This window comes from Stegastes partitus, unplaced genomic scaffold (genome assembly GCF_000690725.1).
Source record: "Stegastes partitus isolate 25-593 unplaced genomic scaffold, Stegastes_partitus-1.0.2 Scaffold91, whole genome shotgun sequence".
NCBI lineage: Eukaryota > Metazoa > Chordata > Actinopteri > Pomacentridae > Stegastes > Stegastes partitus.
Window position 1 is genome coordinate 303,031 of NW_007577822.1, and position 21,611 is coordinate 324,641.

The window sequence follows — 21,611 nt, forward strand, 5'->3', positions numbered from 1 at the left end:
GGAGAAATAGGAGGTGGAAGTGGACTTAAATGTTTACGTTTTGTGTGTTTCTTCCTGTTTCAGGGCGACGGAGGAGGAGCAGCAGGCTCAGTCAAAGAAAGCCATGAAGAAACAGCAGAAGGAAGCAGAGAAAGCTGCGAAGAAGGCCGAGAAACAGGCCAAGCTGGTCAGTGTGTTTTGTTTTGTTTTTTTTCTTCCGTTTCGTTGTTTTACATCCGCCACCTCCTTCCACAGCTGGTTGGGCTGTGACGTGCCGCTCTGCTGGGCATTGTGGGTTCAGCAGGGTTGGTTCGCCGACGGGGGGGCAGCGGCGTCCATTGTTTGAGTATTCCTGTCATTTTGGCTATGTTTATGTCCACCCAAACAAAGTGCTATTTTTTTCTTCTACGCTGAGTGCAAAGCTCACGATTAACACACACACACACACACACACTAAAATTCACTCGTCCTGTGTTGGATCATAAACTCAAGAGCACTATTTTTCAGGTTTAGCGACCGTATTAGCAATGTTTTAAAACAGATATTTAGTAGAATTGTACTTTTATAATGCTACCAGTTTTTTAACGCAGCCAAGTTTTCAAAAAATAATTTGTGGCCTCATCATTCCTGGAAAATTTGACATAGTTAGGAGATGTAAATGGTGATGCATTCATATGGCGCTTTTATCCAAAGTAATGTGCTGCCTGCCATTGGGAGCGACTTCAGGTTCAGTGTCTTGCCCAAGGACACTTAGACTGTGGAGGGGCTGGGGATTGAACCACCAACCTTGGAGGACAACCTGCTCTACCACCTGAGCCACATGTGATGGCTGTTTTCTTTTTGCTATCGGTGTTAGTTTGCTGTTGTGGTGGTTCTCAATGTCCTTCAGCTGCCTCTCAAGCGAGTCCTCATCTCCCAGATGGACTCCGACACCAGAAGACCTTGTACTGTCCTCCAGTAGATCTGCTGTGAGCTGGAGTTATGATCCGACCAGAACTTCAGGTTGAGAACTGGTTCATGTGCCAAGGCTGAAGAGCAAAACAGGGATGCAAAGTTCAGGCCTGATAAGATAGTCGCCTGCAGTTACGAGCTGCAGTCCAGCTGAATTAAAGATTGCACCTCTAATGTCATGTCATAGACCAGTTGTGCTGACATTGCTCAACCCAGTAATGGATGCTGCTTGTTTCAGACATTTCTGAACTGTTGTAAACTTTGCTTATCTGATTTTCTTTTTTACAAGCGTTGGGTGGTGTCTGTTTCCTAAACTTTAAATCTCATCCATCAAAACAGTAAATACTGATAAACATCATATAGTAAAATACCATCGTAGCAATAAACAAAAATGTCAAGAGATACAACATTCTTCTGCAAGTACACGTTTGGTCTTAAAGGCTTTTGTTGCCCTCTTTGACAGGAATATCTTCTTATAAGCGTTGTGAATAGCTGTCTGCCAGTTTCTGACATCGGCTTGCTGAAATTTTAAACTCTCTTTGATATGATGCAGAATTTATAGTGGAATCAATGACTGTCCCTGAGGTAGTGAAACTAAAACATTTCCACCAGTTGGTACGAGTTGCTCTCTAGAAAAAAAAAAAAATCTGTCTTTGGTTGGTGCCAGACAACTCTGTCTTTGATTCGTCTGCACTGAGCACATTTTTTGGTTTTTGCCTGTGTTGAAGCTCTACTTTTGCTCTTTTTGGTCAACGGAGACGTTTTCCTGGCGCCCCTCCCAGGAAGCTCAGACCTGTGCAGCCTCTTTCTGTTTGTCAGTGCATGGACTTCGACTCCAGCGGTTACCTGCACATTGTGGTGATATTTTGGGGTTCTGGAAAACTTCTTGCGTCAGTCTGTCCGTGTTGGGCCTGAATCTTTTCTGGCGGTCCAATTAGCAGTCGTTTGAAATCCACTTGTAGATGATTTTCTTTACACTAGAGTTTTAAACCTTTTGGAGATGTTTTTAAATCTCTCGCCAGACTCAAAGGCATCAATACCGTTTCTTTCTTAAAGCCTTAGAGAGCTCTTTAGATCTCGGCAACACACTCGAACAGCTTCAAGAGAACGCCCGACCCTAGAAGTTTAAAATAGACGGGTTACACCTGCCAGTCTATGAGGAGGTTTTAATTATTGGCACCTAATACGGAACATTTGATTCTAGTTTTATGGATTTGAAGGTGTGATAAATGCAGGAGTATTCTGTTTTTCCCAAATGACTGATGTGGTTTTTATTTATTCCCCTACCGAGGCCAGAGCCGAGGTGGAGGTGTGTTGGTTTGTCTGTTTCATAAAATGGGATGGAGCATGAGCACAGGAATACATTCTGATGCAGGTCTGCACCGCTTTACGTAAGATAGGGCATCGGCCTTGGCAGAGAATGAGCTTTTATTCTGAAAATATCTGCAGAATTCCAACTTCATTGGTTTGAGTACATCCCCGTTATCTGTAAGGTGGAGTGCTTCCTAGTTCAAATACGATGAAGAAGTCAACGATTTCCACTGGGATGTACTTATTATTATTTTTTTTTTTTTACCTGACTCTATTTCCTCAGTTTTTCCCTCTGCAGGTACTAAATTAAACCAGATCCGTCCTCTTTTCCGCATCACTCCTGCTCTTTATTAATCATGTTAAAAAAAACTAAAAAAAACCTGATATTTCTTTATCAGTGCAGCGTTTCTAAATTTACAGTTTCATTTCGTAGACGCTTTTATCCAACGCGACGTACATCTGAGAGTCGATCACATTCATACACCAACAAAGCTGCCATGCACGGTGCTGCCTGCCATTGGGAGCAACTTCAGGTTCAGTGTCTTGCCCAAGGACACTTTGAATGTGGAGGGGATCGAACCACCAACGTCACGATTATAATCATAATAATGAACTTTATTTATAGAGCACTTTTCAAGACAAGTGCTTTCCAATTAGAATAAATTAAAATTGAGATAAAATAAGCACACGGAATAGTTGATAAAAGTAGAAAGCATACAAATAGAACAAGAAGCTAGAAAATCAGGAAAATCAGGAAAATCAGGAAGGCCGATTGGAGGAACAGCCGCTCTACCACCTGAGCCACAGCCGCCCAGATGACTTCCACACGATGAAATGCTAAAATGTACACAAGCATTCGTTAAAAAAATACAAACTACTGAGTCGCTCTTTATTGAGCTAACCGTGATGATGACGTCATCAACACACCTGGTTTTACAGTGAAGGCTCGGCGCTGCTTTCATTTGAATTGTTTGTGAAGCCCTGCAGAGCAACAAGCAGCTCAAAGCATCAGAGATGTGGACTGATAACGTTTGTCTGATACCCAATTAGCCTAACGATGTATCAGCGTCCAGATCTGTGCGGGTCCACATTTTTCCTGAGGCATTCCTTGAAAGAAAAATCTGCCGAATATAAATGAGGCAATCTTTTGAAAGCGTGTCATCTGGTTTGACACCTTGTGCGTCGCCGTGTCATGACTCCAGTGGCACTGCGAGGTGAGAGCAGCAAAGAATCCTGTCTTCCAGCTGAATTCACCCAGTCAGCATGTTTCATGGAGGGAGCCGGCGCTGTCACTGTTTAATCCACTGGCTACTGCTGCCTGCATCGGTTGTAGCATAGTAAGCATTGCCTAGGGGAAGACCTGGAAGCTGAGCTGAATGTTTATTGACTGAGTGTTGCCCGTGTTATTTTCTGCCGTGCACTTTCCCTGCTAACACTTGTCACTTCCGCGGGACCGATGTGTCTCGGTTGCTCCGTGGCTACGGCAGATCTATATTCGGTTGATCATAAGCTGCAATATCATCCATCATGTGACTGGATTATAATGTGAAGGATGGGTGATTCCAATTCACTCCACTGCCACCAGCCATTTCCATACACCAATATCAATTTGCATAGGAAATGGAACTGTAACTTTGCCAAGGCTCGATCTCATCGCACTCTGGGAGTCATTTGCCTAGAAGTCAGCGCGGAGATAAAGAATATCTGTCCACTTACGCCGTTTCTATTACAAAGCAATATCTCCTGCTGCCATTACTCATTGTCTATGATGTGTTGGGGCAACGTGTGGAGGAGCTGTGCATTTGAGGGATCTGAGGCTCGCCTCCATGACTGAGCTATGATTTATTAATTTTATTCAAATCCCTGATAGCACGAGATGAAAACACAATTTGCATGACTGTTGTAGCAAAGCGTTTTAAGTTGCTCCATTGGAACATGTTTTATTTTTGAATTTAATGGATAGTCCTGTTGTTGTTGTTGCTGTTTCCTGGCTACTGGCAATGCCCTTTAAGTCCCCGTTGTCTCTTTGTGTTTCAGACTGCAGAACAGCAAACCACAGAGGAAGATGTAAGTATACCCCACAGATCACAGCTCTCGTCCTGCAAGACCAGTTGCTTTCTGTCAGACTTTGATTCTCCTTCTGATTTCACACATTTGCACCTTTGCATGCAAATACCTTCTCCTTTAACTCTCCAACTTGTTTTTGTGTTTTCTGTTCCACGGCTTTTTTTTTTTTTTTCCCTCCGTGAGATCGTGATAAGCCCCGATATTTGTTCTGTCTGTCTGTTATCTCAGATGTAGCAGACAGACAGACGTCGGACTCTTACGAAATCAAACTGTCTCTGGAACAATAGAGATTTCACGTGGAGATGCTTGAAGAGCTGTCACGTTTTATTTATTGTTTCAGTAAAATGATCTCGAGTGCTGAGCTGTTGTGCTTTTTGTTCTTTCAGGACTTTGCCAAGGACCGGTACGGCGTGCCAGCTATGGTCCAGTCCCAGCAGAAACTGGGTTAGTATGGCTGCTGCTTCTTTCACCCCAGAACTCGCTCACACAGTAAAAAGGGCAGTTTTCTCTCATACGTAGCGGTATTTAGTGTGTCAAGAACATGCTCCCGTGTCGGTGCATCAGACTCGACTCGGACATATTTAACTGAGTAAATCCTCTCTCGCCTCTTTTCCAACTCGGGTCTGCAAAGTGTCGCCACAGTGAAAGAACAGCCTTCATTTACAAAGTGTGAACAACAGATTCACAGAGTGAGATACTGAAGCGCGTGCAGCAAACCCCAAGACTTCCTTTGATGGGAACAAATGATGTTTTAATGCTGTTTCAAGTTAAGAAAAAAAACAAAAAAAAACGTTTTTTAGTGTGCAGCTCAGTTTCCTGCCAATCCTGTGATGATAAGAAGAAAAAGTTTCCCTGAAAACTCAAGTGTTTTAAAATCATCTAATTGATTCTTAGCAGGATGGTAGTTCATCTAAACGTGAAGTCGACCGTGTGTTTGTGGGAGTGTTTAAGAAATGATGACGATGCTGGAGGTGCACTGGATGTTGCTGAGCTGTTCACCGTCTTCATGTTGTGTTAAGAAACAAGTCATTGATGTTCTGCACATTTTTCTTCTAATCTGATGGCATCTGAGCACACAGAACACGTAACATCAGACGTTTAGAGCCACAAAATAAGACTTTAAGAAAACTGTTAAATCTGCAATTTCATGTATCTCACGTCTAGAAAGAGCTTTCATGTCTTGAGGAACACGGTTGAGCGTGGATGTATGGAGACGTGAACGCCGTATTTCACTGTATAGAACGTTTGCCACAGGTTGACATCCCGATCAAGAACTTCTCAGATGACCTCCATTTGGCTGTCAAACATGCTGATTTAACACGATTACAAGTGATAAACATCGTAAAAAATGCTCGAGGTGTCATCTTGCGTCATGATTATGGCGATGTCAGTGATAATTGCGGTAACTAATAGTGTTTGATAGCTCCCCCGATGAATGAGGCAGCAGGCAGACCTGTCGACGTCGTCCATCTGTCTGGATGCTCTTTCAGCTCCAGTGGCAGCAAACAAAGTGGGGCCTCCCTCACCTGCATGCCAAGCTCAGCCGTGGGGGAGGAGAAGGGTGAGGGCTTTCATGTGGGTTGATGCAGAGTTCTCAGCCAAAAGGGCGGCTCTGTTTTCTCTGCTGTAGCCTTGGTGTCTGCCTCCTCTGCTCGCTGATAATAAGGAGTAAGCATGCCTCTGAGTGATACAGGTGAAACTAGAGTCAATTTGTCATAAAGCCCAGAGAGAATGGGTGAGCTCGACAGCTTTCAGCAGGCCTCCTAGTGTGTCTTATTTATTAGGCATGCCTGTAATTTGAGTATTTTATTGTGCGTGCTTCTCCACATGCACATGCATGCTTATTCACATTTCTTTCTGCCTTTGGGAATACGCAGGGAAGAGCAGGAGGGGTGGAGGTGGGATTCTTTACACAGAGGCGGGGAAATGGAGAAAGAAAAGTCTTTTGAAGTAATAAAATGTTTGTGTGTGTGTCTGTGTGAGCCAGACAGGGAATTGGTGCGGGTCCAAGACCTGACTCCTGAGAAAGCTGACCAGCTGATCTGGCTGCGTGCCCGAGTCCACACCAGCCGAGCAAAAGGTGAGACCTCCCCCCCTTTGTTCACCTTTTTCTGGCTTAGAGTGACTTTCTTTACTGTGAAAGAGGCGAACGGCCAAGATTAGATGCCCTCTGTTCTAATCCTCAGGATACGATACTGAAAAGTCTGAAACATCTGCCCTTGGGCCAGTTTTTCCACAGCGCTCCTTTCTCTTCAACATCAAACAGCAGCAGCAGTCAGCTTCGCCTCAGTGCTGTTGTTGATTTCCAAGGACCTAAATGACTGACATTATTCTCTTTGGGTTCAAGCAACTAGAAAAATACACCAAACAGCTTTGATTGTGAGATTACACACCAAACAGTCCCAGAATAAATGTAGGATCTGTGAAGACTTTAGCAACATTTTTGAGATTCTTTTCTTTTTTTTTTAGGATTGTGTGCACTTGCACATTTTTTTCCTTCCATGTTAAGCAGTTTGACAACCTGAGGCTGTTTTTGATATCATTGTCAGACTAGCATGTTGCTGCCAACTGGAAGATCAGATATCCCCGTCTTGCTGGGTTCTCGCTACTGGCAGCCGTGGAGCTGCTCTATTTGAATACGAGGAACCCGCTGCACTTTGCCTGGTTATTACTCCCCTGGGTGTAACATCAAGCCTTCTTTCTGCTGTGCTAAAATTGTGATTATAAATTAACTCGGGCCACAGTGCTGATGGTCTTTTAGCCATTTCCTTTCACAATAACTTCCAGAGTCAAGAGTCACTTCCCCTCCACTCGTGTCTTCATTCTCTCTGCTCGCTGTAGGATGTCCGTGTGAGCAGAATAACATCCTGATTTAGTGTGGGATGAGGTGCATCTGTTGGTGGGATTTTGCCGCGGCTATGATCCCCACCAGCCGCCCCCATTCTCACAGGGAACAAACATCAAAGTACCTGGGTGGTCCGACTATCTGCTGCCCCTGAGTTTTTGTTGGCTAACTTGTTTACACTCTTCCTAGGTGTGTGCGTATGCTTGATAGGAAGGCAGCAATCACCCTTTCTCCACACAGTGCTCTTCAAAGACAAGGCTCTGTTCACAAATGTTTGACACTTTACCTGATCCCTACAGCTGGGGGATACTTTCTTCAGCCTGAGTCACACACACACGGTCTCTTTGACTGAACGAGCTTCCTCGGCTTCAAACGGAGTGCCCAGGGTTTTATTGTGACAAGCCAGTTAAGTTTGCATCTTAACAGCCCCGCTCTGTCTTTTGTTGTTGTTGTTTTGCTTTCAGGGAAGCAATGCTTCTTGGTCTTGCGTCAGCAGCAGTTCAACGTGCAGGCGCTGGTCGCAGTGGGAGATCGTGCCAGCAAGCAGATGGTCAAGTTTGCCGCAAAGTGAGTACAGAGACTATTCTTCCTGTCAGAGAGCGCTGAAACAATGGTGGGAAAATGCTGGGCCCTAATCGTCCGCCGATCCATTTTCACACATTCTGGTGAGGTGGAGGGTGGGGAAATCAATCATTTTTCACTCTGACAGCAAGAACTGGCTTTTAACAGGGTGGAATACGGCAGCGTTTTAATGGAGCAGTTCCTGTCGAGATGGCAGATATGGCAGTCGGGATCAGAGGAGGAAGAAATACTTAAGAGCCAAGCATCATTTGTCATGTTCGCAGCCAAATTGTAGCCCATTACTGGTAGTCTATGAATGACTCAACCATCAGCAGATGTGGACTTTATTAAAAGAAATAAAGCCGCTAAGGCTGATATTATAGCTGCTTTAAGGCTGCTGTTAGAGTTTCGCAACTCTCATGTGAAAGTAAATCAGTATTATGACTTAAAACTCACATAGACGAGCGGTCATGATGCAATTCAGGTAATTTACTAAAACGTGCAGCGCATTCGTGTCAAAACGAGCATTTGGTTTACAGTACGCCCAGGGTTTAGTGACTCTGATGGGGAAGACCTTAATTATCATGCGTTGCTTAAATGGCATCTCCTTCGATATTGCTAAATTTGGCAAAGCGTAACACCCACAAGTGTAATTTGCCAGACCAAAACGGCAGTTTTGACATTGGATAATGCTGAACTTGAGCAATGCAGAGATTGCAGAAATAACTGCTGTTTAAAACATAACCGAGTTTCAGTGCTGCTGCTGTTGCTGCTGCTGGTGGCCTGCAGGCTCACAAACACCACGCGTGCCGGTTTATTCCTTCAGAGAATCGCATCAGAAAACGATTTGATTGAAAGCTGTCAAGCAGACGGCACAACACGAGCAGCGTCGAAGCTCTGCGGAGATGTGCTCAATACCACATGCAGCAGCCTCCGCTAGCTTTACTTTACTGAAGTGCCTCTGCGAGTTGACCAAAGTGTCTCTCCCCAGCTCCTGTCTTCCCCTCATCACTCCGGAGCGATCAGGGGAGCAGCTTTACCCACAAAACACTCTGTTGTATCACGAGAATATACAAGCAAGCTATTTTATTCCAGAGAATGTGTCATAAGCAAGGATATAAATATTCATTTCATGTAATGCTTATATAAACATTGGCATTAATTCACTACAGCTTGATTTATTGAAAAACACCAGCCTTAATGAAAGAGGTAAGTAATGAATGACGGTGTTGATGCACACACCTGCCTGAGTCGTATGTAAACAAGTCAGCGCTACTAAATGTTTGATGACTACCCACATGTGCATAAATTACCATTTTACTTACACTTATTATATTCATGTTTCATAAATGAGACCCGAGGAGCCTCGTGGCTGGCTGTCGCACTGTTTCCAGCTTGACAGGGAACTTAACCCAAACACAAGTGGGTTTTTCTAATGAGGGCGAGGTCACCGCTGCTCAGACCCGAGTCTTGACCTGAGCTGACTGAACGCAACGACCCCACTTTGTAACAAGTGTCACAAACCCCAGACTGTGCCCTGGTTCCCTTTAAACAGCCACCGAGACAACCTGCCCCCTGCCATTATTGCCATTAGCGTCATAAAGGCGGTGGCGTGGAAGGGCGAGTCATTCCAAACTGTGATTTGTTTTGAAAAATATATTATGGAAAAGTTTGCTGTGTGTCACAACATATTGCTCTTTTTGTTTCCACTCACATGTTAGTATATTTTTGTAACGGGCGATTTCTTTTATGTGCAGCAGTTCCTCAATCTGGTTCTGCAATGTTGTGGTTGGACAGTTAGATTGTGTTGCAAAATCTTGCCGCCTAACAACAGAGCAAGCCAGTGAAAGTGATGACACAGTTGCCAAGACAACAGTGTCTTACATCAAAAGTAAAAAAAAAAAAAAGCAGAGTCACGTTGCAGTTTAATGGCTCAACAGGAGGCTTTCTGGACATTGCTGTTCCTGTCATAACGGTACGTGCTTTTCATGTTTGTCTTTGAGAACAGTCGGCACTATCGCTTCCTGTGGCTTCTTGGCCCACATTCAGTTTCACACACTTCGGCGTGATGATTGACAAGCTGAGCGAGACCCTGGATTACAAGAAAATCCTCTCATAATCACGCCGAGGCCAGAGATGACACTGCAGAGGAAGTGTCATTTCATGTATTGTATGTCCAAGTCATCCTCCTCTCACTCACGCGGTTTAATTAAGTGATCTCCAGGCGCCGCGACCTTTACTCTGCTCAAGTGCCTCCAAAGTGCCGAGTGTAAAGCAGATGAGAGCTGCTGGCTGAGCCGGCCGCTGAGACTGGAATAGCATCAGTCGTGTTGTGCGCCGCGCAGTCGGCTGGTTTGACTCAATGCAGAGTCTGCGGCACGTTTTAAACAATCACGGCAGTGTCTGGTGTGTAAAACCCACACTATTCACTGTAACTACAGGAGTTACATGAGTGTGTTGACCCGTTAATAGCTTAATAATACTAATTTTCATGATGAATGCGGTGATTGGCGTGTCACGTCTTGCAGAACAGCGCTGATCTCAGCCAGCGTCAGACAACAGCAGGTGTCCTGGATGAAACAGGGAAACCAGTGTTGGCTTCTTCCACTTTGTTCTTTGATTTCTTTTTGGCCGTTTCGATCTTTGTTGGGGTGAACAGCTGGTAAAAGCCTCGAAGGATAGTGTGGAGTTGACATTTTATGCTCAGTAGGGCGGCTTAGACTCACTTTAGTATATGTTAGCCTCTCATTTTAAAGTATAAAACCTTCGTATTTTTCAGCCCATGCGTTATTTAACGATATTGATGTTTAACGGGCTTTTTGTGTCAGAAATCTGAAGTATCGTGACTGAAGAGAAGTCGCACCAATTCAAAGTGTAGTACCAACCATCCATTATCTTTCCACCGCTTAATCCTCACTAGGGTCGTGGGGGGCTGGAGTCTATCCCAGCTGACTCAGGGTGAAGGCAGGTTCACCTGGACAGGTAACCAGTCTATCACAGGGCTACACTTAGAGACAGACAACCAAGCACACTCACATTCACACCTACGGACAATTTACAATCACCAATTAACCTCAGCATGTTTCTGGACTGTGGGAGGAAGCCGGAGAACCCGGAGAGAACCCACGCTGCACGGGGAGAACACGGAGACTCCACGCAGAACCGGCAACCTTCTTGCTGTGAGGCAACGGTGCTAACCACTGAGCCACCTTGCAGCCCAGTGTAGTATCATGATAAAATAAAACAAACTGTTGCTCCTCTCCAGAGATCCAAAGCGACTGTATTAAATAACTTTTATCCTATACTATTCGACCAATATCACCGACCATCCTGTTTGTCCTGGGTGCCTGTTTCTCCCTGTTCCTCTCTGATTCATACGTCTCCCCTCCATGTGATATTGTCAAATTTCAAACTTGAATTAATAAGTCTTTTCTCCTCAGTCTGTGCTCAATGTGTCGCCGCCCGCCTCTGGGCCCTGTGGAGGAGGTTATTAATGCGGGGATTTATTTATCTAACTGATCCCCGACTAGTGGAGAAGGACTATGGTGGCAGCTGTCGTGGAGCTGAAGGGACAGCAGTACGCCAGCGTTCAGTCCCTCATTACTGCCTTTTAATGAGGAGGAGTGAAGGATTACAGCAGGTTTCCCCATCTGGCCTTGCAGTGTCTGACAGTAGGCGTTGCTCCTCGTGTCTCAGATGATGCTCTGGTTTCAGAGAGGCCCGCGTAGGAAGGTGGCGCATTGTTTCGGAAACCCACTGTGACAGAATTAAAAACGGGTTCCCCTCGAATGCTGCAGTTTGCTTTCACTTGATTGTGTGATGGGGAAATTCTAACCCCCGCTCTGAAAATAAGACTTGTTGTTGTTGGCGAGCGGGGTACTTCCCAGGAGCTGCAGGATGATGCAAGCTTTCTCAAAAGCTCACAAATCCCCCTTGAGCTCAGTTGCTTCTCTTTATTTACTTCTCGTCCCCTGTGACTGATATAAAATTATTAAGCCGCTCGTATTTTTTGCAATTGTGCACATTACTATACCGCACCCCCTCATCTGCCTTGAAATTAGCTGCTTTAATTGCTCAACTGTTTGATAGACAGTTGGGCCAAATAGGACCTTTATACGTCTAGAAATCACAGTGTGACGCCACCAGATGAGGTTTTTCTAAAAGGGAAAAAGTGAAACAGACACCCTTTGAGAAATAATGTGGTGACAGGAAACATTTTCGAGTCCTGGAATCTATTTTGAAGTGGGTAAAATTGTGGTGTAATGGTCTATTTTATTTTATTTTTTTCTCCTCTAGCAAGATGAGCCGTTCCATTACAGACGGCCGTTTGTCTAGAACAAGACGTGTAGAAGCAGCGAAACGTTTTCTGCTCCTTTGCGGTCTGTTGATTCGAGCCTAACGAAAGTCGACGCACGATTGTGTTGAGCTGGGAAAGCTGGGATATCGGTTGTGTTATGAAAGCCACAACCTTTCGTAGTATCTAACCCGAATGTCATTGAAGCAGAGCAACAAAAAAAAAAGAACACCGCCCAGTCTAAAAATCACTCACGCAGATCCCACACTATCCCCCTGCACACCGCACCATGAAAAATGTAGAAGCTTGTCTGCAAACATCGGTCATAGTTTAATGGAAATGTGGGTTTTGCACAGTCGTCCTCCCAAACAGATTGAGTTTGTTTTCTAAGTGCTGCGCGTTGTTTACACTCCGCCCTCTTTCGCTTCCGCCAGCATCACCAAGGAGAGCATCGTGGACGTGGAGGCGTCGGTGAGGAAAGTGGAGCAGAAGATCGAAAGCTGCTCCCAGCAGGACGTGGAGCTCCACATTGAGAGGGTTGGCATGCTTTCACTGCACTCCTTAAACACACACAGCTCTTAACACACAGATATAAACAGAGGGAAGACAATACAGTCCCGTCTTATGCACCAACTAAATGTAAGCACACAATACTGTATGCTTTGTCTGCCAGCACATACAGTGTATTAGCACCCAGACAAGCATGCATGTATATTAACACGCCCTCACAGCAGTGCAGTCGGCATTTAGTTCTTCCTTTAAACTCTTCACTTAACACAGCACATGATCATTAGGTGCTCCAAAGCATCACCTGTATTCGTACAGCAGGTGACACTTTGCTAACTTGGTTTAATGTAATCAGATGTCAATAGCAGCACCACATGCTATCTGACATCCAACCCCCTGTTTTAACGTGTAATCTCACACTTAGATGAGGTTTTAACACACGAGGCTCTCACTGTATTTCACTTCCTTGGTGTATATGAATGTGAAGTCCAGGTACTTTCCATTCTCTGAACTCAATGTGGAAACACCGGGGGTTTGTTTCACACTTAACTTTTTGCTTTTTGTTTTCTTTCGCCTACTCTCAGATTTTCGTCGTCAGCCAGGCAGAGGCTCGTCTCCCCCTGCAGCTGGAAGACGCTGTCAGGCCCGATGGAGAGGGAGAAGAGGTGAGGGGGACTGTAGGGATGGATGAGGGGGAATGCAAAGCGCACCTCACCTCATTACTGGAGATTCTCCAGCTTCTCCCTAATGTGAAGTATTGGTTTATTCATTCTGCCCAATGAAGCAGAGTTGACGAGAACGATCACAGGACACGTTGGTGACCTGAAATAGATGATTACGCTTCTGTTAAGGATCTATGATGCAACACTCGGCTCAGACAGTTTCAGTTTCAGCTAGAAAAAAAGCTGCTGCAGGTTGTTCTCCAGACTCTCTCAGACGCTGTGCTTAGAAAAATTCTGACATCAGCCCTCCGTGTGAGAAACAAGAGCTGACTGTCTCTGTGCACGAGTCCATTGACTGAGACTCCTGGTGTGCACGGATCGCTTCAGTCTGACTTGGAAGTGATAACGGAATAATTAACAATTAAGTTCTGGTTTATCTGAATGCAAAACTGAAGTATATTCATGCAGCGAACTACCGTCACCCTTCGAAGTGAAGCATTTTTCAGCGAGGAGGATGGAGATTTGTGTTTTTGGCAGAGTCAAGCGTTGGCTAATTAAACCTAATCACCTTGTTTGACTCATGCAAATGGTGATTTCATCACGCAGTGTTTATGAGAGCCAGCAGCCAGTGTTTAGGGAGTTCTCTGAATTCCAATTAAATTAAGAAATCGTGCATTGATGTTGAATCATTAGGGAAATCCATCATGCGTTTTAACCATTCTTTTTCCCAGCTACAGTTCTGGTGGTTGTTAAACTTTGAGGCTGCTGTTGAGGATGTTAAACTCTGGCTTATTAGTAATTTAGGTGTCATTGTTTGTTCTTTCATTCCAAATGATTATTTTTCTTTTGGAACCAGTTGTGTGGATTTTGGCCCAGTGTGTGTTGCTCACATCGAGCTTTTAAAAGCTAATGAGAAGATGTTGTGTCTTGTTGAACAGGACTAGCTACAGCCCCTAAAGGTGCAAGTGGAAGCGCTGCATCCTTTAAACAGCTGGTTAAATGTTTTAGTAGCATTCCTACAGAAGCTGTTAAATCCGTAATGTGTCGTGGATGCAATAAACAAAATGTGACACACCAACAGCGAGTGTCCCTCTCTGTTTGCTGCTCCATCATATCCAGTATCAGATTAAGCATCTTACTTGTGAGCAAATGAACATAAGGGTGTCCCCATACCAAAGACAGCTGAAAGTGCGTACGTGTTTATCCAGTAAGCTAATCTGTGCAGCTGCAGCAGCATCCCAGGTGTTTTCTGAACGGATTCGGCGTGTCAGTCACACATTTGTAGCTGCACCTGCCTTCCCCAGAGACACGGGCCTCAACAGCCCTGTCTGTCTAACTGTCTGCCCATCTAACACTTTGTCCCTCTGCGTGGGGCTGTTTGGAGCAGGATGTGGCGACACAGGCTATTAGCTCAAACCCCAGCGGGTCCTCTGAGGAAGCCTGACATCCATGACCCTGGAAGCAGCGGTTCCTCCTGCGATGAAACATTTACTTTTTCATTTGTGTGTTTTTTTTTTACTCTGTTGTCCCACATTGCAGATGTCTTTTATTGCAGCTGACCCTGCAGTAGTCACTGCATGGAGCAAAGTCACAAGATGTGTTTTTAGCTGTCGGTATTTCAGGGTTGTACTGTTACACATGCCATATATTTTCTTTCCTGTGAGGTTTGAAAAGCCTCTAAAAATATGTACTGATCAGAAACACTTCTGTGTAAAGAACAGGAGCTGAACAGTTCAACACTGCTCAATATTTCATAATCTGTAGGCTTTTGGTGACGTGATTGTGTTTGTCGTTTGCTCCTCAGGAAGGCAGAGCCACCGTGAACCAGGACACCAAGCTGGACAACAGGGTGATCGATCTCAGGGTAAGTTCTGACAGACTTCAGGTAAACAAAGTGAAGAAAAAAAGGCTGCATGTGCGTCGATGTACGACACATGATAAAGATGAAAATACACCTCTTTGTCAAAGCAAGTTATTCTTTTTCTTTCATTGAAGTTTTTTTTAATCGATGCTTTTTAAATTGACCAATGCCACTAACAATCTGTCCAGTAATATGGGAAACTTGTGCATCAGATTTAAAACGTTAAAGCACTTGCAGAGCTAATGTGAAGCCTTTTTACAGTAAAGAGACAGGAAACAAACAACACGAGCTGCCTCAGTGCGTCGAAAGATTCAGCACACCTCCAGACCTTTAAAGTGAAAGGGACGGTCTGTGATTTAGTCGCGCTGATGCTGTGAATCCTGTGCAGTGTGGGAGACGAGCTAAACTTACGCGAGCAGCAGAAGACACCAAACCACAAAGTGTCTCATTGTTTTGATATGTGCCTCCCACGGTGATGGTGCGGCTGGCAGGAAGGCACCGACACCACAGCACAGAGCCACGTAGCTCGCGAGCTTCACAACAACACCTGTTTCTGTAGCGCCGAGCACTTTGAGCTCGCGGACGCCGGTCTGTCATCAGTTTTGCACTTAAGAGCCCAGTGAAGCTGTAAAGTGGTTCCCACCGCGGGCAGACAGACACTCCAAAAGGGAACGGTAAAACTTCTCCAATAATAATTGAGCCGCTATGAAACTCCCCTTGTAACTCGACCTTCCCTAAACATGAGACACTTTCCCCCAAAAGTACAGTGGAAGTGCTTATGAAGTTTGCATAAGGCAGCTGGACTTCTCGGACAGGCCGCCTGAATGTTGGTGCTTCGTATCAGCAGTGGAAGAAATGCTGCCACTGCTTCAAGCATCAGTCCAGGTTAAATGTGCTGTATGACTTTTTTAGGGCTGTAACTAATGGACTTTGTTTTATGGTTTAACCCTCTGGACTCCAAGCAATTTCTGTGTTTCTTCTTGCTCCCGTTTTAACTCACTGTGGACCGATTATCGCTGCAATATGAAGTCCTGCACCTCTATGGAAACAGCACACCGATGGCTAGAAGTAGAGAGGACTCAAACAGGACTCTGGTGCTGGAAAGGAGAGTTATAATGCCATGAATCATAAGAAAGACAAAACAAAGGTCGATTTTCTTCCATTATTTAGTTTACAATGACTGGAATAGACATGTCCAACTTTTTTTCTGAGTGCATACAGGTTTTGGCAATAGTAGAGAAAAAAACAAACTTTGACGACACAATACATATTTTACGACTTCAATTTTCATTTCTCGTCCGTACTTGTCTCCTATACGCTCGGTGTCGGCACAGCTTGTAGTTCAGCAAAGTTTATCTGAAATGTTGTGCTTTTAAATGTTTGTCCTCACAGTTTGCACCGAGCAGGGCTTTTTTTATTTTATAAGAATCTGGCTAGAGACTTTATGTTTTGGCAAACATTTAAATCAAACATGTAGAATAAAGGGATTTTAGTTAGAATTTTAAGTTTAGATTTGGTTAATTGTCCAAAACTAAACTACAGGTCACATCAGGAAAGTCGAGAATCCCACCATTCTGTTTTAGTAGTTTGTGGCTATGATTTTTTTTTTTTTTAGTTTGCTTGTTGTTGTTGTTGTTTTTCTCAAGGGAGCTGCTTGTTCAGCGCGTGTGAACCCCCACCCAAATGTAGATGGCATGAGAGTGTCAGATAAATCCCTCTGTGTGAACCGCAGATGTTATATAAGTCTGGCCCATGTTGCGTAACCCTGACACCTTTATTGATTGTTTTGAAAAACATGCCAGGCATTTGTTTTTATTTGATGAAATGTTCAAAATCAATTACTTCTGATTAAGTTAGTGAGCATCGAGAAATGTATGCCAGAAAGAAACGTTCTTGAAAATGACTTGAAGATGGCTAATTAACGATAACGTCTACTGAGCGACTGACAGATATCATCATTAGGTGGGTCAAGGTTTTGAAATGAGAAGTTTCCTCAGCGAGGCAGCTGTGTTTATCAGAAACTCCATCACTCTGTTTTAGTAGTTTCTGGTGATGAGTTTTTTAAAAATTTGTTTGTTGTTGTTGTTTTTTTGTCGGCAATTAAGCCTTTAAAATGTGTTTGTAGTTCATTGGGTGAACCTGCAAGTCATTCTTTGAATTAATCATTAATTTTTTTGATCTGTTAAATGTCAGAAATGTTATAAATCTGTAGAAAACAAAGCCTGTTTTCTTTGGGTGACGTTGCAAAATCTAAACATACTACATTCAGTTTATTATCACACAATAGAAAAGCAACAAATCCTCACGGTGGAGAAGCTGCAACCAGCGATATAATTTCTAATTTTCTGTTGATTGACTAATCAGTTAATTGTTTTGGCTCTGGCTAATTTGTTATCACAGGGAGAATTTTCATTGATGCAATCCCAGAGCGCCGTCGTATTGCCTCCGTTAATGACTTGTAGTCCATTATACAAACGCTGAGAACACATATCCTGTAAACTTCATTACACAAAATGCCCAAGACAAAGAACCTGAGCGTTCAGCTGATGATGAAGGTATCTGCTGGCTCGTAATTTAACTGCGTGTGTGTGGATCCTGGCTTTATCAAGTGTCTGGTGTTTGTTAGGAGTGTTGGTTTAGAAAACTGGTATTACTGCTCAGTCATTAGAGAAGTGAAGTCAGTCGTTTTCAGCCACCTTATAGTCAACATATCGAGCTAAAACAGCTGAATAACCGTTTACAACATCACCTCTGCCACTTTCTCTTCTGCCATCTCAACATGTCGTAAGTTCCTCGAGTGTCACCATGGTTTCTGAAAAAGCAGAAATCCACAACAGAACCGTTCCAGGGATGTTCAGGCTTTAACCTTCGCTCTTGGGGACACTCTAAATATACACAAAGTACACGAGCAAGTATGTCAGCGGTGATGTGGTCGACGCGTACGCACTGTTACAAAAGCGTACTGGTGGACTGGGGGGAGAGAGGGGAGCTCGTGATGGGCACATATGACATTTAGGCTTCAAAACCAGGTTGTGGTAGATCCACCACCGCAGCCGGGTTTCAAACCAGTCCTGTTTGCCACAGAGGTGTCAGATTCAGGTGCGTTTTACGAGGCCCCACACATCAGCCGGTGCTGCTGCTGCTTCTTACCCGTCACCCACTCGCTGCACATGTGCTGTAAACAGGAAGTGCTTTCTAATTTCTGAGTGTGGTCGTGTAGAGGCTGGTTTAGGGTTGGTTCTCTCATGTTTGACACGGGGTACAGCCCGATGTGTAATACGGGACACAGATGAGTCACAGGCGTAGGTGAGGGAAGAATGCTTCACTTGGTTCGCTGCTTCTTCACGGGTTCGGCAAAAGTGTTTCTGAGCAAGAACATTTTTTACACTTTTCTTCACTTCTTCTTTTTTTTGCTACATCTCCAGATTGCAAATGAAGGAAAACTTTCAGCCAGACAGCCCTGAAGCATTGTCTGCAGATTAATGAGCTTCCCGGTATTTAGACATTATCACCTTTCCATTCTGCCAACTGTTCGTCAGATGAAGCCTATTCAGGACCGGACAAGCAGTGGAGATGGCGAGGAGGGAAGAAATGAAACCTTTTAATTAACACAGACCTGCGTGTTCTGTATCAAAAGGACCGGGATCTGTCTTGGAGATGATGTGTAATAACTGGAGCTGAAAGCCCGTAAAACTCAATTGTGAAAATCTTGTGGCCATTTCAAATGAGTCAGTGGATTGTAGGGAGTGTCCTCTCGCGTGTTGACGTGCTTCGCTGCCTAACTGCAGCGCTTTTGGGGGGTTTTGGGGGATTAGGTTTTTCCAGTAATCTCCTGATTCACTTTGAGCTAGTTTTGCGCCCTGCCCTGGTTTCAGTATTTGCATTGATAATGATGGGTTCTGTCTCTTGTGGGGGTTAAATGCATATCCTGCCCTTGCCAACAAATAAACGTTTCACCCTTCGTGTAGACGGGAGGTGCTTGAAGAGAGAGAAGAGAAAAAAAAAAGAAAAAATTGGCAGTCTTGTTTTTGCACATCTGTTATGATTGTGTAATAAATCCAGTGACTCACAGCGAGTGTGGTAATGACCCTCCGCTTGTGGCTGTGTTTGTTTGTGTGTATCCTCCCAAAGACGACCACCAGCCAGGCCATCTTTCGCCTGCAGTCGGGAGTGTGCCAGCTCTTCAGAGACACCCTCACCAACAAGGGCTTCGTGGAGATCCAGACCCCTAAAATAATATCAGGTAAAAACATACTCCCTGTCACATTGATCCAGCCCCGGGAGGGAGCTGAGACTAGCATGTATCGAATCATTTTTCATTAAATATTACAGCGGAGGCACACTTTTTTTTTTTTTTCCCATATCACCTCCCACAGGTGTCCCAGGAGTCGTCGTGTGACAGTTGTAAGCTTGACTTCCTCCACAGACGGCTCCAGACTACAAATCAAATCAGAAACCAAACTTGAAGTTCAGTCGAAGCTCACAAACGGTTCCCGAATTTTAAAAAAAAGCCCAAAACACAGTCATGCACGTCTGTCTTTAAGCAAACAACAGACATTGCAATATTAGACAGAATTTTATTGTTTCAGTCCAATGAGGATTTTAATCCAGCCCACTGGGGATTCTGATGCATCGACCAACTCTCACATCAGCCCCGTCTGCTTTCACATTTCCCCACTACGCCTTTCTAATTGGACAAGGGAGGCTTTCCTTAAGATCATTCCCAGAAGACCTCATCTTACTTTACTGAAGAAAAGGAAGACTGAATAAAAAAAAAAAAAATCAGACAGAAATCTTCTCACCAATATTCAGAAGACACAGTTATTTGAGCTTTTCCTTGAATCGTGTCTTTCTTATCCTGGCATTATTTTTTCAACATCGGGTGTTAGAGGAGACTCGACAAGCTTGTGAAAAATCTTCAAATCCTTAGGTGAAGTGTAGGTTCTTGTTTAAAGCACAGAGACACATTTAAATGAGGTGGATGTTGTTGATAATGGATAAATGGCTGCATATGAAGGGATGGAAGATGATCTAAATGACTTCAACTACAGACATTTTAAGTCAAACGTGAGGATTACGGGTGTGTTCCAGTAGCTGTAGAAGAAGTTAATGTGCATCCCATTACATGCCAAAAATACCAGGATGCTCTACTGCAGGGGTGTCCAGTCCTGGTCCTGGAGGGCCACAGTCCTGCATGGTTTAGATGTTTCCCTCTTCCAACACACCTGATTCACATCATCAGCTCATCATCAAGCTCTGCAGAAGCCTGATAACCATCCTGATCATTTGAATCAGGTGTGTTGGAAGAGAGAAACATCTAAACCATGCAGGACTGTGGCCCTCCAGGACCAGGACTGCCCACCCCTGCTCTACTGCATCCCGTTGGATTCTGCAGTATGCAAGCCAGCATGCTCTTCTGGTCTTTCTGACCCACAATCCACTGTGAAGAGATGCATACGTTGCACATGAGCTGCTGAGAGCTCACAGACAGATCAACGCCCATGTCACACTGCGACGGTTAAATGTCAGTGTTATGTAATTTATAGGCACATGTCCTAATTGTACGCACACGACATGAAACTTTATGACAGCAGCTGTGACACGTACTTACAGTTAAAAAGCGAAAGTAAGCTTTTTGGACCGCAGACTATTGGTTATTCTTACAACACAGTTTTTGTATTTTTTGTGCATTTCTCAGCCTCCCACGTGTCTCTAAAAATTTAAACTTCACTGTAGTGAAACCCGTGTCGCTCTCGCTTCCTCTTTTCTTGAAGAGCCAATGATGATGACTTCCCGTGTGACTTTGAATTCAAAACTGCCGCTCTTTTTTTTGTTTTATTTTGGCGGCACCTGTGAACTGCTTGTCCTTTTTTGCGAAACCGCGTCTTCCTGCGTGCCAACACCCAGCGTGCATACGGGGAACTGTTTGTTCAGCGCGTGTGAACCCCCACCCGAATGTAGACGGCATGAGAATATCAGATAAATCCCTCTGACGTCGGTGAACCGCAGATGTTATATAAGTCTGGCCGATGTTGCGTAACCCTGACACCTATATTGATTGTTTTGAAAAACATGCCAGGCACTTGTTTTTATTTGATGAAATGTTAAAAATCAATTACTTCTGATTAAGTTAGTGAGAATCGAGAAATGTATGCCAGAAAGAAACGTTTTTGAAAATGACTTGAAGATGGCTAATTAACGATAACGTCTACTGAGCGAGTGACAGATATCATCATTAGGTGGGTCAAGGTTTTGAAATGAGAAGTTTCCTCAGCGAGGCAGCTGTGTTTATCAGAAACTCCATCAGCCTTTGTAGTTAATGGTCTTTTTTTTTTCTTTCTGCGGGGCAGTAAAAATCTCATTTCATTTCTAAAAGTTGTTGTGGTCCACTTGCAGCTGCCAGTGAAGGGGGAGCAAATGTCTTCACGGTGTCTTACTTTAAAACCAGCGCCTACCTGGCCCAGTCTCCGCAGCTCTACAAGCAGATGTGCATCTGCGCTGACTTTGACAAGGTCTTCTGTGTGGGTCCAGGTAAGAACGCCGCCCATCTGTCGCCTCGTACATCGGCAAACT

General features: G+C 44.3%; 1 protein-coding gene across 1 annotated transcript in view; it reads left to right on the forward strand.

The window, feature by feature from the left end:
• Nucleotides 1-21,611, forward strand: part of dars1 (aspartyl-tRNA synthetase 1) — a 30,803-nt gene that overhangs the window by 3,132 nt on the left and 6,060 nt on the right. The window contains exons 2-11 of the mRNA XM_008277189.1: nt 64-166; nt 4,279-4,308; nt 4,695-4,752; nt 6,296-6,388; nt 7,618-7,720; nt 12,443-12,545; nt 13,100-13,180; nt 14,982-15,041; nt 19,170-19,281; nt 21,435-21,569. Coding sequence (XP_008275411.1) covers nt 64-166; nt 4,279-4,308; nt 4,695-4,752; nt 6,296-6,388; nt 7,618-7,720; nt 12,443-12,545; nt 13,100-13,180; nt 14,982-15,041; nt 19,170-19,281; nt 21,435-21,569 — 878 coding nt within the window. The remainder of the gene's footprint in view (nt 1-63; nt 167-4,278; nt 4,309-4,694; nt 4,753-6,295; nt 6,389-7,617; nt 7,721-12,442; nt 12,546-13,099; nt 13,181-14,981; nt 15,042-19,169; nt 19,282-21,434; nt 21,570-21,611) is intronic.